Consider the following 14745-nt stretch of genomic DNA (forward strand, 5'->3'; position numbering starts at 1 on the left):
TATGTCCAATTTATTTTTGGCTTGGGATGTCAATTAGACTGTCTACTCTGGAATTTGTAAGTTGTGACCCATAAAAGTTGACGAGAGAGACAGGGACTCACGAGAGAAGGAGAAGTAACACTAACGGAGTAACGGCTTGGGATTCGAAAGGAATGAGGGTTGTCAGCGGCTAAATCGTACATGAATATATTTTTATAAAAATTGTCAAAAAAACTACAAGAGATGTGTTGGTGGGCAGAAAATATCTTATGCAACCGTTGTATATCCTATGTATCACGTTCATGTCAAGCTTTTGAAATAATGTTCATACACAACTCATGACCCTCTAACATCATAGTTTATTAATTAAGAGGACCCTCTAGCCTAACATGTGAGTGTGTCTTAGGCCATATATGGAAGATAGGTAGCGCATGACATTCCTTGACTGAAAATTTTACACTACACCCTGGTGTAGCTTCTACTACCTACACCTCCCCTCCCCCTCCCCCTCCCCAAGTGATGTCATTTGGTTCTTTTTTGTGTTTACTTTTTTTTTTTTTTGGTTATATACCATTTCAAGTTATTTCAATGTTTTGAGTTTCAATTCCATGTAAAAATTATTGTACTCGTATAAAATAAAGAGTGTGAAGAGATTTCCATGGTATCAATTATAATAAAGCAATTGATGATCCTTTGTTTCAAAAAACTAAAAAAGCAATTAATGATCCTAACTCACAAGCAACCAATAAGCAATTGCAAGCCTAATCGAAGCAATTACAAACAAATTGCAGTTGTTATGGCAGGGACGGTGGCGAGATGATGGTGGTTATTGTGGCAGCGGTGGTAGTGAGACAACAGTGGTCGTGGGGCCAGGCAATGAGGCAATAGTGGTTATTGTGGCTTAATTAGTTGAGTAGGTTAGAGGGGGAAAGTGCAAAGGATTAAAAAGCAGGGAAAATATAAGCAATTACAAACAGTGGGGGTGGGGTTTCTCCTAGGGTGTGGGGTTTCATGATGGGCGTGGGGTTCTTCCTTGGGCGTGGGGTTTGAGCTTCGGCGTGGGGTTTCTCCTAGGGAGTGGGGTTTCATCTTGGGCATGGGGTTTCATCTTTGGCGTGGGGTTTGACCTTGGGCGTGGAGTTTCTTCATTGAGCGTGGGGTTTCTTTCTAGGGCGTGGGGTTCTTCATTGGGCGTGGGGTTGATACAGTAGGCGTGGGGTTTGAGTTTTGGGCATAGGGTTGAACAGTAGGCGTGGGGTTTCTCCCAAGGCGTGGGGTTTCATGATGGGTGTGGGATTCTTCCTTGGGCGTGGAGTTTGAGCTTCGGCGTGGTGTTTCTCCTAGGGCGTGGGGTTTCTTCCTTGGGCGTGGGCAAGGGGCCGTGTGGCGCATGCATCGCCTGGTTGAAAAGTCAGTGGCGCGAAACTACCGTGTGCTGGATTATGACTGAACGCCTCTAAGTCAAAATTCGGGCCAGAAGCGACGCATGCGCCCACCGCCCGATGCCGTCCTACAGTAGGGTTTTCAGCACGTGTCGTAGGCTAAGCTCGCGCGGTGGATACTGAGATTCAGCCCTATGTCACTTCAATTCATCCCTCCCCCCACCCTATTCCCTAAAAACACCTATATTTTAGAAAACGAGGTTAGCGATGCATCTCGTATGCTAAAAAAGGCTAGTACGGGATTAAGAGGTGTCACAAAGCCTAAGTGTTGGGATGTTGGATGGTACAAGTGGGCAACGGGTCGTGTGGCATGTGCATAAGACATATGCACCCAAGGATGAATTAGATGGTTCCGGACACTCTTTATGACTCCCAAGGGCCTTTGGGAACCCAAGGAAGTGCTTAGATGCAAAATCTCGTCGGGTGAAAAAATGATATACGGAAGCCAAATATGAAGGCTATAAAACACGAAATCGGAACAATTTAGGATGTGTCGAGACCTGGTGTGGGAATTTCACGGAACATTACGGGATGCATCCCGGGGAAATATAATATTGTTTCGACCCACATATGACCATTATTCGACTACGTACAAGCCCCGTAAAAGCTTATAGCCAATACAGGAGGAGTGTACGAAAACGTGTAAATTGATCGTTTTAAGGTAAATTGGATGGTTCCACCCACCTAATTGGACTCCCGGAGGGTATTAGAGACCATTATAAACATCTCGGTAATTTTTATTTTCAGGCGAAAAAATGTCAAAGATTTCCAAAATTGAAAGCTATCCACGCTTTATAAGGAATTTTCGAGGTTACGGGGCCCGGTGTCGAAAAGTGTTGAGATCCTAGGTGATACATCTTAGGGTCATATAATGCCATTTGGAACCATATATAACCATTAAATGATGTCATAAATGTCCGTGGTAGGCTTGAGTTCACAAAATCGGTGCAAGTTGCGAATTAATAAATTAACCGTTTTAAGGCAAATTGGATGGTTCCACCAACTCAATTGGACTCCCGGAGGCTATAAGGGACCATGGTAAAAAACTCGGCAATTTTTATTTCCGAGCAAAAAAAGGTCAAAAAATTCCAAAATTGAACGCTTTTTGAGGAATTTTTGAGATTACGGAGCCCGGTGGCAAAATGTATTAAGACCCTAGGCGATACTTCTTAGGATCATATAATTCCTTTTGGAACCATATATGACCATTATATAATGTCATAAATGTCCGTGGTGGGCTTAAGTTCACAAAATCGATGCAAGTTACGTATTGGTAAATTGATTGTTTTAAGGCAAATTAGATGGTTCCACCCACTCAATTGGACTCCCAGAGAATATTAGAGACCATGGTAAACATCTCGGCAATTTTTATTTTGGGCGAAAAAAGGTCAAAAAAATTCCAAAATTGAAGGCTATTACTCATGCTTTTTGAGGAATTTTTGAGGTTATTGGGACCGGTGACGAAAAGTGTTAGACCCTAGGGGATACATCTTAGGGTCATATAATGCCATTTAGAACCATATATGACCATTAAATGATGTCATAAATGTCTGTGGTAGGCTTGAGTTCACAAAATCGGTGCAAGTTGCGGATTGGTAAATTGATCGTTTTTAGGCAAATTGGATGATTCTACCCACCCAATTGGAATCCCGGAGGGTATTAGGGACTATGGTAAACATCTCGGCAATTTTTATTTCCGGGCGAAAAAAAGTCAAAAAATTCCAAAATTGAAGGCTACTATCCACGCTTTATGAGGATTTTTGAGGTTAAGGGGCCCGGTGGAAAAAAGTGTTAATACCCTAGGGGATATATCTTAGGGTCATATAATGCCGTTTGGAACCATATATGACCATTATATGATGTCTTAAATGTCCGTGGTAGGCTTGAGTTCACAAAATCGGTGAGAGTTGCGAATTGGTAAATTGATCATTTTAAGGCAAATTGGATGGTTCCACCCAGTCAATTGGACTCCCGGAGGATATTAGGGACCATAGTAAACATCTCGGCAATTTTAATTTCCGGGCGAAAAAAAGTCAAAAAATTCCAAAATTGAAGGCTATTATCCACACTTTTTGAGGAATTTCTGAGGTTATTGGGGCCGGTGGCGAAAAGTGTTGAGACCCTAGGGGATACATCTTAGGGTAATATAATGCCGTTTGGAACCATATATGACCATTAAATGATGTCATAAATGTCCGTGGTAGGCTTGAGTTCACAAAATCGGTGCAAGTTGTGAATTGGTAAATTGACTGTTTTAAGGCAAATTGGATGGTTCCACCCACCTAATTGGACTCCCAGAGGGTATTACATCTCAACAATTTTTGATTCTGGGCGAAAAAGTCAAAAAATTTCAAAATTGAAGGCTTATTATCCACGTTTTTTGTGGAAATTTTTTATGTTACAGGCCCGGTGGAGAAAAGTTTTGAGACCCTATGGGATACATCATTGGGTCATGTAATGCCGTTTGGAACCATATATGACCATTAATTGATGTCATAAATGTCCAAGGTAGGCTTGAGTTCACAAAATCAGTGCAAGTTCCGAATTGGTAAATTGATCGTTTTAAGGTAAATTGGATGGTTCCACCCACCCAATAGGATTCCCGAAGGGTATTAGGGACCATGTTAAACACCTCGGCAATTTTTATTTCCGGGCGAAAAAAAGTCAAAAAATTCCAAAATTGAAGGCTATTACCTATGCTTTTTGAGGAATTTTTGAAGTTACGGGGCCCGGTGGCGAAAAGTGTTGAGACCCTAGGGTATACATCTTAGGGTCATATAATGCCGTTTGAAACCATATATGACCATTATATGATGTCTTAAATGTCCATGGTAGGCTTGAGTTCACAAAATCGGTTCAAGTTGCGAATTGGTAAATTGATCGTTTTAAAGGCCAATTGGGTGGTTCCACCCACATAATTGGACTCGCGGAGGGTATTAGGGACCATGGTAAATATCTCGGCAATTTTTGATTCCGGGCTAAAAAAATAAAAATAAAAATTCCAATATTGAAGGCTATTTTCCACGTTTTTTTTTGGAAATTTTGACGTTACGAGCCCGGTGGCGAAAAGTTTTGAGACCCTAGGGGATACATCATTGAGTCATATAATGCCGTTTGGAACCATATATGACCATTAATTGATGTCATAAATGTTCGTGGTAGGCTTGAGTTCACAAAATCGGTGCAAGTTGTGAATTGGTAAATTGACCATTTTAAGGCAAATTGGATGGTTCCACCCACCCAATTGGACTCCTGAAGGGTGTTAGGGACCATGTTAAACATCTCTGCAATTTTTATTTCTGGGCGAAAATTGGTCAAAAAATTCCAAAATTGCTATCCACGCTTTTTGAGGAATTTTTAAGGTTACGAGCCCGGTGGCGAAAAATGTTGAGACCCTAAGGGATACATTTTAGGGTCATATAATGCCGTTTGGAACCATATATGACTATTAAATGATGTCATAAATGTCCGTGGTAGGCTTGAGCTCACAAAATCGATGCAAGTTGCGAATTGGTAAATTGACCGTTTTAAGGCAAATTGGATGATTCCACCCATCCAATTGGAATCCCGGAGGGTATCAAGGACCATGGTAAACATCTCTGCAATTTTTATTTCCGGGCGAAAAAAGTGAAAAAAATTCCAAAATTGAAGGCTATTTTCCATGCTTTTTGAGGAATTTTTGAAGTTTCGGCGCCCGGTGGCGAAAAGTGTTGAGACCCTAGGGGATACATCTTAGGGTCATATAATGCCGTTTGGAACCATATATGACCATTAAATGATGTCATAATGTTCATGGTAGGCTTGAGTTCACAAAATCGGTGCAAGTTGCGAATTGGTAAATTGACCGTTTTAAGGAAAATTGGATGGTTTCACGTACTTACCCAGTTGGACTCCCGGTGGGTATTAAGGATCATGGTAAACATCTCGAGAATTTTTATTTTCGGGCGAAAAAAGTAAAAAAATTCCAAAATTGAAGGCTATTATCCAAGCTTTTTGAGGAACTTTTGAAGTTACGGGGCCCGGTGGCGAAAAGTGTTGAGACTCTAGGAGATACATCTTAGTATCACATAATGTCGTTTAGAACCATATATGACCATTAAATGATGTCATAAATGTCCGTGATAGGCTTGAGTCCATTTTGACAATTTCTATTCCAGGGTAAAATAAGTAAAAAAATTCCAAAATTAAAGGCTAATATTTATGGTTTTTGAGAAATTTTGAAGGTTTCGGCATTCACCACTAAATCAATAACCTTGTATAATTGTGTTAGATTGGTATGCAATTTGGAAACCCAAATTAGGTTTATCTTGATATTTCACAATGACATTTCACACTTGCTAATACAATCTGTTACTACAGTCCGGAAGAAAAACAGTGCACACTCCACTCCAATGAGCGCAGGAAATACAAGCAAATTCCTCCGGTATGCTTTAAATCCTTCAATTTATTTCTTATTTTTCTTTTATTTCAGAGAAATGAACTTTTCAATATTGTGTAGTCAATAATGTCCGACAATTGGAATTCGGAATCCCAATTGAATATTCAATTGGAGTACCTGACATTGCATTATTAATAATCAAACCAATTCTAAGGTTTCTTCTTTAGTAATTAGTACAGTAGAATTATTTGATATATAATGATCCATTGATCCCTGTGTGTTCTTGAAATGGTAAATTATGCCTTAGAATAATATGGATAATTTGCCAATTACTACCGCAAGTTAATACCACTTTGTAAATTACTACCGCAAAAATTTTTAAGATGTTGCGATTACTACCAAACCCCCCATTAAACCCAAATATGACGTCATTATATCACTTTAACCCGTGTTTGACCATGGTTAAGGGCTTTAACCCCCCAAAAAAAAGAAAATGGTTTAGGGATATAATGACGTCATGGTTAAGGGCTTTAACCATGGGTTAAAGTGATATAATGACGTCATAGTTGGGTTTAATGGGGGTTTGGTAGTAATCACAACATCTTAAAATTTTTTGCGGTAGTAATTCACAACTTTTTTAATTTGCGGAAGTAATTTACAAAGTAGTATTAACTTGCGGTAGTAATTGACAAATTTTCCGAATAATATTACATGTAAAGATTGGAAATTTTACTTCAGGCTTTGTTTGGTTAACCTGGGAAATAAATTCCTGTTGAAAGTTGTATTTTTGCCTTTTTAGGAAGTATTTTCCTCCTTAAATTGTTTCGTTATGACAATGGGCACTCGAAATTCCCATGAGTTTGGTTGATCAAAGGAAGGTCTTGGTAATTTACTTCCTATTTCGGCAAAAAATGGACTAACTGGGCCTTGGAGGGCTGGTTGCTAACCTCGGATTTGGACCCTGAATGGAAAAATGAACCCCGAGTCCCAGAGTAGACCCCGAGACGGAGCCTTCGAAGCCCAACTTAGATGCCAAACAATGCATATTTTGAGAGGATTTTAGGGGAGAGAGAGTGGAGGAGGATGGTCATCTTAGTGTAAGAGTGACCTCTCTTTTACCTTTGGCCCCTTAGAGGGGTATTTATAGTACGAGTAGTACATGAGTGGGTATTGTGAACCCTAGTGGCCTAATAGTACATATGTGGGCAAGTATGGGCCATATTAGTGAATTTTCCTTAAAAGAAGCCTACTCATTATTCTGCTTATAGTATGTCCTTTCAGCAATGTTGAAAAGATAGTTCATCTAAGTTTGTTGGTTGTCTTGCTGAGTGCTGACTTCCTCTGGCCGCTGACATTTGATGATAGATGAAGTCTGGAAGTATCTCTGCTTGGAGCTTTTGCTTAGGATACAAACTGATCTGAACTGGTGAGAAACTAAGAATTCTCCGTGCAGGCAGGGAAGTTGGGACACTGAAAGAAAATTTTGGGATTAAGACAAGTTCCACCTCTAGCTTATGGCTCTGCCTGCTTCACTACATACTTGGGGACCTGCATGTAGACGAATGACAGGAGTTTCCTTTGAAACAAGATCTAATAGCATAATCTGGCTGGAACAACTTGTTGACAATGAATGTGTTGGAAACAGAAAATTGGATTGTTACAGGATAAGCCAGATAATAAAGTAAGTTCACCAATGCATGCTTATACCTTACCCTGGCTAGTGTACTAGTGTCGGACACAGCCGGTTTTACAGCTTTGCATTATTTTGTCCAAATGAAGAGATAAGCATCCACATTTTGCTGGATTGTCTAGTATCCCGACGGGTAAGTTAAATGAAGAGATAAGCATCCACAGTTTGCCTTTCCTGTTTATTTACTAACAATTATGTTAAATGTCCTGCAGATGAAAAATTTATGGCTATTAGCATCACTCACATGACATTGGAACTTATCAACTGTCAGGTTTAATGGGTTATGAAGCTAATCAGATCCTGTGTTTTTTTTTCGATCACTCTTGAATCTTGATGCGCCTCTGCAATTAGTTTTCAGGTGATTCTTTCATCTTTTGTTTTTTTTTAATCAAGAGGACCCATTTGATATATGTTTATGAGTTGTTCATTCATGTTCGATAAAGATAGTGGACATGAAAAGGAAATTGTGATTGTTTAGGACCACATAAGAGAGAAGATTTCATGGAGCAGTCATTATCGTTTATCTGGTAAAAGACAAATAAGCACATCCTTATGTTGTGAATCATTGCTTGAATGCCTTATTACATCAAATAAAAATTCACAATTCTTTGTATTCTAATAATCAAGTTGGTGTTTAAGGTCCAATTATGGCCTGATAGCACATGTTTAAGCTTAATGGGTGGCTCACGCATTTAGCTGGCTGGTTATCCTTGATTTCTATGGACAGATATCAAGGATAATCCCATAGCTACAAATAGTTCAGTGTTACCAAACAGTTAACAGCTTATCCCCTAATACATGATTGAAGAATCTTATGGTAAGTTTTTTCTCTCTTGAAGTCCCACTTCATTCTTGTCATTTATTCCGTGTGTTAGGTACTTAACTTGTTAGGCATATAATTTTTTGTTTTTTTTTTTTTTTTTTTATTTTATTTTGTTGTTGTTGTTGTCGTCGTCGAAAACACAAGCTTGTGTGAAGCCATTGAATGAATCAGTTCATAACAGTTTTAAGACTGAGCTCTTGTTTCATAGATATACTTGGGAATGAGTTTATATGTGTTGCTATGTAGTAATTAGTAAAGCTGTAAAGTTCCATGAAGTCTCATAAATTTGTCTGTGAAAGTGCATTTTCAACTCAAATACGCATATTTTTATCTACTCAATTGCCATGGTCACCACTCATCACCATGAGCTATGTTACTAGGACTCAGGTATTCTTGCGCGACATGGGAACGTGACTGGGTGTCTGACTATGCTATTTTGTGAAAAGTTTCCATGATTTTGAGCAAAAATGAAGTTTCATAGTCTCCTATCCACGTCACAGAGTCGAGGGTTCGACATAAGTACTTGAGTTGAAATGAAGAGTCCGATTAACATAGGCCATGAATGAGACTCGCATTGCAAAATAAATTGATTACCATTATTACCATTCATGTATGTGTGTATTTGATTCTTACGGTACAGTTATAACAGAATTGTCTAGCAGCAGTGTTCCCCGTCCATAGAATATCAAAGATGGAATATTGCTATTAAATTGGAGTCAATTATTGCTATAAAGTTGTGAATAAATTTACACTTTGAATCAAGATCTTCTGTGATTGAATTTTAACACGTGTAGTCAATTGGTTGGATACAGTATCACTTTGCTGCTAACAGTTTGATTTGGCTTTTCTTGGTTGATTCGTTTCTAGTGTTTTCTACACAGTAAATTACAGGTAAAGATATTATGCCCCCATTATTATGCATAATATGTGATAAAGTAGCACAGTTCAGTACATGGGAATGATTGAATGGGTGATTAACTGATAAACTCATTATAGGAAATAAAACAAAAAGAAAAAAAGTAAAAGTAGCAGAAAACTTTGAGGACTAGACATCAATGGTCTCCCACCCTCTAGTAGTACTCTTTCTCTTACTGGATTTGACTCTTCTTTCCCCTTAAAACTCCTAGTGCTGACAAAAAGAGAGTCATGTACTAACTAGGCAAATTAAAGGACTATTATCATGCATAATTTCTGAAAAGTTGCACAGTACATGGGCTATAATATGAGGATTATGTCATCAATTTGGGTGATTAAACAAGGATGGTAACACGAGATGTTAGGAATAGACGTTTAATTATTTTGCCATTAACTAGTACGAGCTGAGTATGGAGTACTTTGTATTACTTTGTTTATTTTTATAACAATACTTTGTCTTGCAATATCTTTGGTGATTTATATGTAGGGTAAAATATTGTTGTGTAATGTCTTGTTAAATTTGACTCAGTGTACAATATATACTTGATGTTGATAACTAAAGTTATAATTGATCGAAGTTGAGCATTCTAAACTTTGCAACTAATAAAGGAGAAATGGAGGAAACATCATTCTTCTTGATCTAAAAAGGAGTGATTTGAATATCTTTTTTTCCCTTGAAACTTCTAGACCTTAAAGAGGAAGGGGAAAAAAAACAAAAATGAAAAATGTATTAACAAGACAAATGACTAATGACTCGGTAACTTCCATTACTAATGCTAGTTTGAAGAAAAAGTTTTTTTTTTTTTGGTGGAGGGGGAGGAAGGTGGTTGGTGAAAAGCTTAATATACTTGCACCTGTAGTGTGCATTCATGGTGAACTGGAAAAGGTTGGGAAAAGTAGACTAGTTATGCAGCAATGATTTGCTGTTGTTGAGCTTCAAGCTGAAGTTCTTCCTTCATCTTTCTAATGAATTCTTCAATCTTCTTATTTAGCTCTTCTGTATTGCTTGCAGGTCCTTCACTCTCTGTATCATCCTCTTCTCCTTCTAAAATATTCGACCCACTTTCTTCCTTGTTCTCCATTTCAATTCCTTCATCCAGCTGGGCTCCATCTTCTACTAAGTCTACCACTTGATGATCTGCTTCAATCAGAACTGGCTCATTTTCCGCCACTGTTGCTGCTGCTGCTTCTGCTTGTATTTTAAGCAATTCGTCTCCAATGGAAATTTCTGCTTCTTCTTCAGATAGAGGATGAAAAGATTCTGCAGGATGCAACATAAGGTCTTCTTCAACATTCATGATCTTTTCGCGGATGTGAATATCAGTTTCAGCCACCTTCGTCTGTAATTCTGAAGGCAAATTGCAGGAAGCTTTGTGCAAACCTGATCTGCCTGCGAGGAAGACGAGGATTCCGTTGCAGAGAAGAAACATGTACTTCCTCTCAAAAGTTTGGGTGAGATATGGCAAGAGAAACTTGGAGGAATAATAAGTGTAAGAGTAGAGGAAGGAGATGCCAGTGAAGTAGGAAAGAAGGAAGGAAAATAGAGTAATTGAAATGAACAACACTGAAGCTTTTCTAAAATAATATTGGTACTTGGTTCTTAGGTTTGATATGTTATTGCTCTTAGAAAGTAGTGAATCATCAAGCTTTAAGGCTTCAACTTGAAGGCACATTCTTCAGATTCTTAACTAGCTATGGAAATTAAATAAAGAGCAGATTAACCGTCAAGTAGATCAAGAAAATGACTGGAAATTCGAGTGGTCCTATACAACTTTCTTATTCATGGAGAAGCAGAAGGCTCTCCTTATATAGAGGGCAACCAAGTTCTATTGCTGAAAGTTGCATGGAAGACGGTCATATGATGAATGACCATAATACCCTGGCTATTAGTTGTGAGATCATGCGTAACGACCTAAGACAGAAAGGGTAGAGAAGTCAATATACAGGTGAAACTCTATCCAATTATTTATTCAACTTGCTTTTGAAGGTTCTAGTTACAAATGCTAGATCTTACATGCATAGGGACGGTGGGCTGCTGTAGGATTGTTGTGGTGAATGTGGTCTATAATATTTACGTAGTATTTATTATTGGTTTGTTTGAATTGATATTTTCAGTTGCTACAAATCATAGGAGAGTCCAGAAGTTGTGATTTTGTGCAATGTTGTTAGATGGACCCACCCAATAGACATGATTGAGTTGAGAGGAGGATTGAGGCCATGGATTCTTGAATATATCCTAATACTGTTTATTTATTTATTTTATTTTTTATTTGGTGAAATCCTAATACTGTTTATGTTCTTTTCAATAGTAAGATCCATTCTTGGTTTTAACTTTTAACTGTTTGTATTGCACATTTGCACGTTCAGACTTATTAATCTTTAATTAACAAGACTAGTCAGAATTTAATTTCTAATATAGTTAGAATCATACTACGTAGTAATTTTCAAGTGATGAATGTTGTTATGCTATATCACGTTGGCAGAACAACCAACTAGTAACTACCGCATAAGTAATTTAATTAATTAGTAGTGCTATAGCTGTAATTTTGTAATTGGTTATTAGTGTAATTTTGTCATACAATTGGCTTGAAGATAAGGGTGAGAATTGACTAAAAGAGAGCGAGTTGATCAAATCAGTTGCATGCATGCTGCTTCAGTCCTCATTTACCTGCATTATTCTTCGTATTAATCCATCTTTCTTCTTATAAATAGTAGCCTAAGCTATAGTCTTATTAATTGCATTTTCATTTCCCATTGCCTACTACCGCACGTACTACGTAGTATACTCCTTTGGTACATCTATTTGATTATATATATAAATGCTGCTGCTTCTTCAGTTCTTCTCTTGAATATATCCCACTTATTGTACATATAATTGTCTCATCATTGTTCTTCCTTAGGATCGTGTCATGGGAGCTGCGCGAACTTGTTTGGAGCTATGTTACCTTAAAGATTACTTGCCCTTTATCACTTTCCTTCTACTTTCTATCACAGGTATACTACAGCCACTCTTCAATTCCACCCCAAGTAAAAAAAAAAAAAAAACCAAAATTCTCACTCGTAGCTAATACACTGTACTAGTCTTGGTTTACTACATTCTTCTCTAATTTTCTCAGTTTTTAAATTTGTCTAAAGTGTTTTTTTTTTTTTTTTTTTTTTTTGGACAAATACAGTAGTGATTTTGTATCTACTACTAAGTGCTGATCATGTTTTGGCAGGAAGTTTAGGCAGCAGGTCAGTAGTGAAAGAAGAGACAAGCAACAGAGAGATAAACATTGCTAAAATAGTCCTTTCCAAGGACTTTGTCAATGGCACTAACTCTAGCTTGTTGACGCATAAACTCCCTAACCCTCTCGCAACACCAATTGGTAAACAAAATGCTGCAAGATTTTCAACTTTAGGTTAATAGCTGATACCCTCATTTTAATGCGTCACATTGGTGTTGTTATGGATCAGGCACTGATAGATTTGGATTTGGACCAGCATGCTCTGAGCGCGATATAGACATAAATCAAATGCCGAACCCAGCAGTCCCAATCGAATTTTCATACGTCATAGTCGTGATAAGTAACTTCTGCACATCAGACGCCTGCAGACTTGGTAACATCCATGTTAGTTGCGGGGGGTTCAACTTCGATAAGGGCCCCACCATACATCCCACCATGTTGCGGAGAATCTCCGACGATGACTGTCTTGTGAACAACGGTGATCCCCTTGGGCAGTCGGAAGTGTTGATATTTGAGTATTACAGTATTCACATTTATCCTTTCTCTGTTTCCTCTGTTACTTGTGTATAATATCTGAAATACGTAATCGTTTGCCATAATACAGTACTTGGTATGTATGATCATAATACAATGTGTTAGTGTATGAATCCAATAATAATAAAAATAATGCTTTTGTGAGTAAATTTACGAATTAAATTTACTTCATGCGCTGCCTCATGCTGGGTTTTTCTTTCTATTTTTCTAATTTTGTAAATTTGTTGTACACATGAGTACATGACTCCTATAATCCAATGCAGTAAGAGAAATGAAAACAGAGTTGCTCTTCCCCTTTGTCTAATGCAGTCGCTCATATTTAAATTTAACCCTTAATTATGTGTAATTATGCCTCAACACCTACGTCTATATTTTATTTGTTCCATATTAGTTTTCAATTTTCTTTTATTATATTGTCTAGGAAAGCTTAAATTAAACAAAATGTACATATTGTTTCTAATTATCAATAATGTGAAATCTAACAAGATTATTATTATACTTGTATTTTTTTTTTATTACTCCGTATTAGTTAAAGTAAAGTTGGTGGTTTTTTATTTTTAATTTTTTGGCAAGGAAGACCCTGACTAGACTTTAACCCTCACAATTTTTTGGTTCAGTATTTACAAGTTGTGTTAATCAAAGTGAAGAGGTATGTGTAGACTGATACAGAATACAAAAAAGAGGAGTTGCAGTTGCACATGTATGTATTAATAGTGATAAAATGACCATAATGGGGCTATAGCTAGTTGTTAATAACCATGCAACCTCAGCAACATGTTTTGGTTACTTATTCTCTCTCCTCCCATTGACCAACGGACTACTGTACACACTGTAATTTAATTTAAATCTGTTTCACACTCTGAGAATTCGCCATCCTAGTTTGTTTCAATTCCCCCGCAACAATTAAGCTCCTCTAGTTCTTCTCCTTCCTTGTATTCTCTTACATATCCACACCCCCAAATTAAATTAGTAAGGTCCTTTCTTACTTCGGTTTTAAGTTTAAGTTTGTGTATTCGTCTTTATTATATATACTGACTGACTACTTGCTGTTGTTGCTCTATAATTAGGCGAATTCATTCCAAGTTAACCTCGTCCTAATTTAAGGTACGCTACACTATCAAATTAAAACCATTTTTGAATAGTTGCATCCCATCGCATGTCGGATTTTCAGGGCTTAATTGTATACTGTTGTTGCTGTGTTTAATTTTATATGTCGTTGGTGTGAATGTGTCATGTATTAGCTTGTTGATGTTGTATGTTGTTGGCTTTAGATTGTTAATTGTTGTTGTTATCTACTACTGTCTTTAGAATGTTAATTAAGATTTCTCAAAAAACAAAAGCTGCATGCTACTGTTGAAAATGCAAATGTTGTTGTAGTTCAGGCCCGGCCCTGAGGGTGTACTAGGCCTAGGGCCCGTCGTTGAATGGTAAACTAGACATCTACACCAGACTTCCGTTAAGGGATTCCCTTTAATTAATTTTCAACCTCTTTCTTGCATTTCCAACAGCCATTTTTATTACCAACACACATCTAATACTGTAATACTACTCCATATTATGGACTTCTTTAAGTCTAATTAAGTCCTCATCACTAATTCCAACGCACCAGAAAACCAATTGCCTTCTTTTAGCTGGAGAAAACCAATGAACGTTAATACAATTATACAAGCATTAACACCTATTTCCCTTATACCAATTCAAATGGAGTATTTATATAACTGAAAATAAATTGTAGATTAAACAAGTGTAAGTATATA

The 14745-nt window shown here is 37.5% G+C and overlaps 2 protein-coding genes across 2 annotated transcripts; one reads left to right on the forward strand and one right to left on the reverse strand.

The window, feature by feature from the left end:
* Window positions 1-8313: 8313 nt before the first annotated feature.
* On the reverse strand, window positions 8314-10915 carry LOC110731218. Its single transcript, XM_021911060.1, has one exon. The coding sequence runs from the start codon at window positions 10898-10900 to the stop codon at window positions 10133-10135; it is 768 nt and encodes a 255-aa protein (XP_021766752.1). The 5' UTR covers window positions 10901-10915; the 3' UTR covers window positions 8314-10132.
* Window positions 10916-11050: 135 nt separating this feature from the next.
* Window positions 11051-13275, forward strand: LOC110731220 (TPD1 protein homolog 1-like). The gene is made up of 4 exons (XM_021911061.1): window positions 11051-11173; window positions 12128-12221; window positions 12446-12595; window positions 12684-13275. Exons 2-4 carry the CDS (start codon window positions 12137-12139, stop codon window positions 13022-13024), a joined length of 576 nt encoding a protein of 191 aa, XP_021766753.1. The 5' UTR covers window positions 11051-11173; window positions 12128-12136; the 3' UTR covers window positions 13025-13275.
* The last annotated feature ends 1470 nt before the right edge of the window (window positions 13276-14745 follow it).

Source organism: Chenopodium quinoa, unplaced genomic scaffold (genome assembly GCF_001683475.1).
Source record: "Chenopodium quinoa cultivar QQ74 unplaced genomic scaffold, ASM168347v1, whole genome shotgun sequence".
NCBI classification, from domain to species: Eukaryota; Viridiplantae; Streptophyta; class Magnoliopsida; order Caryophyllales; family Amaranthaceae; genus Chenopodium; species Chenopodium quinoa.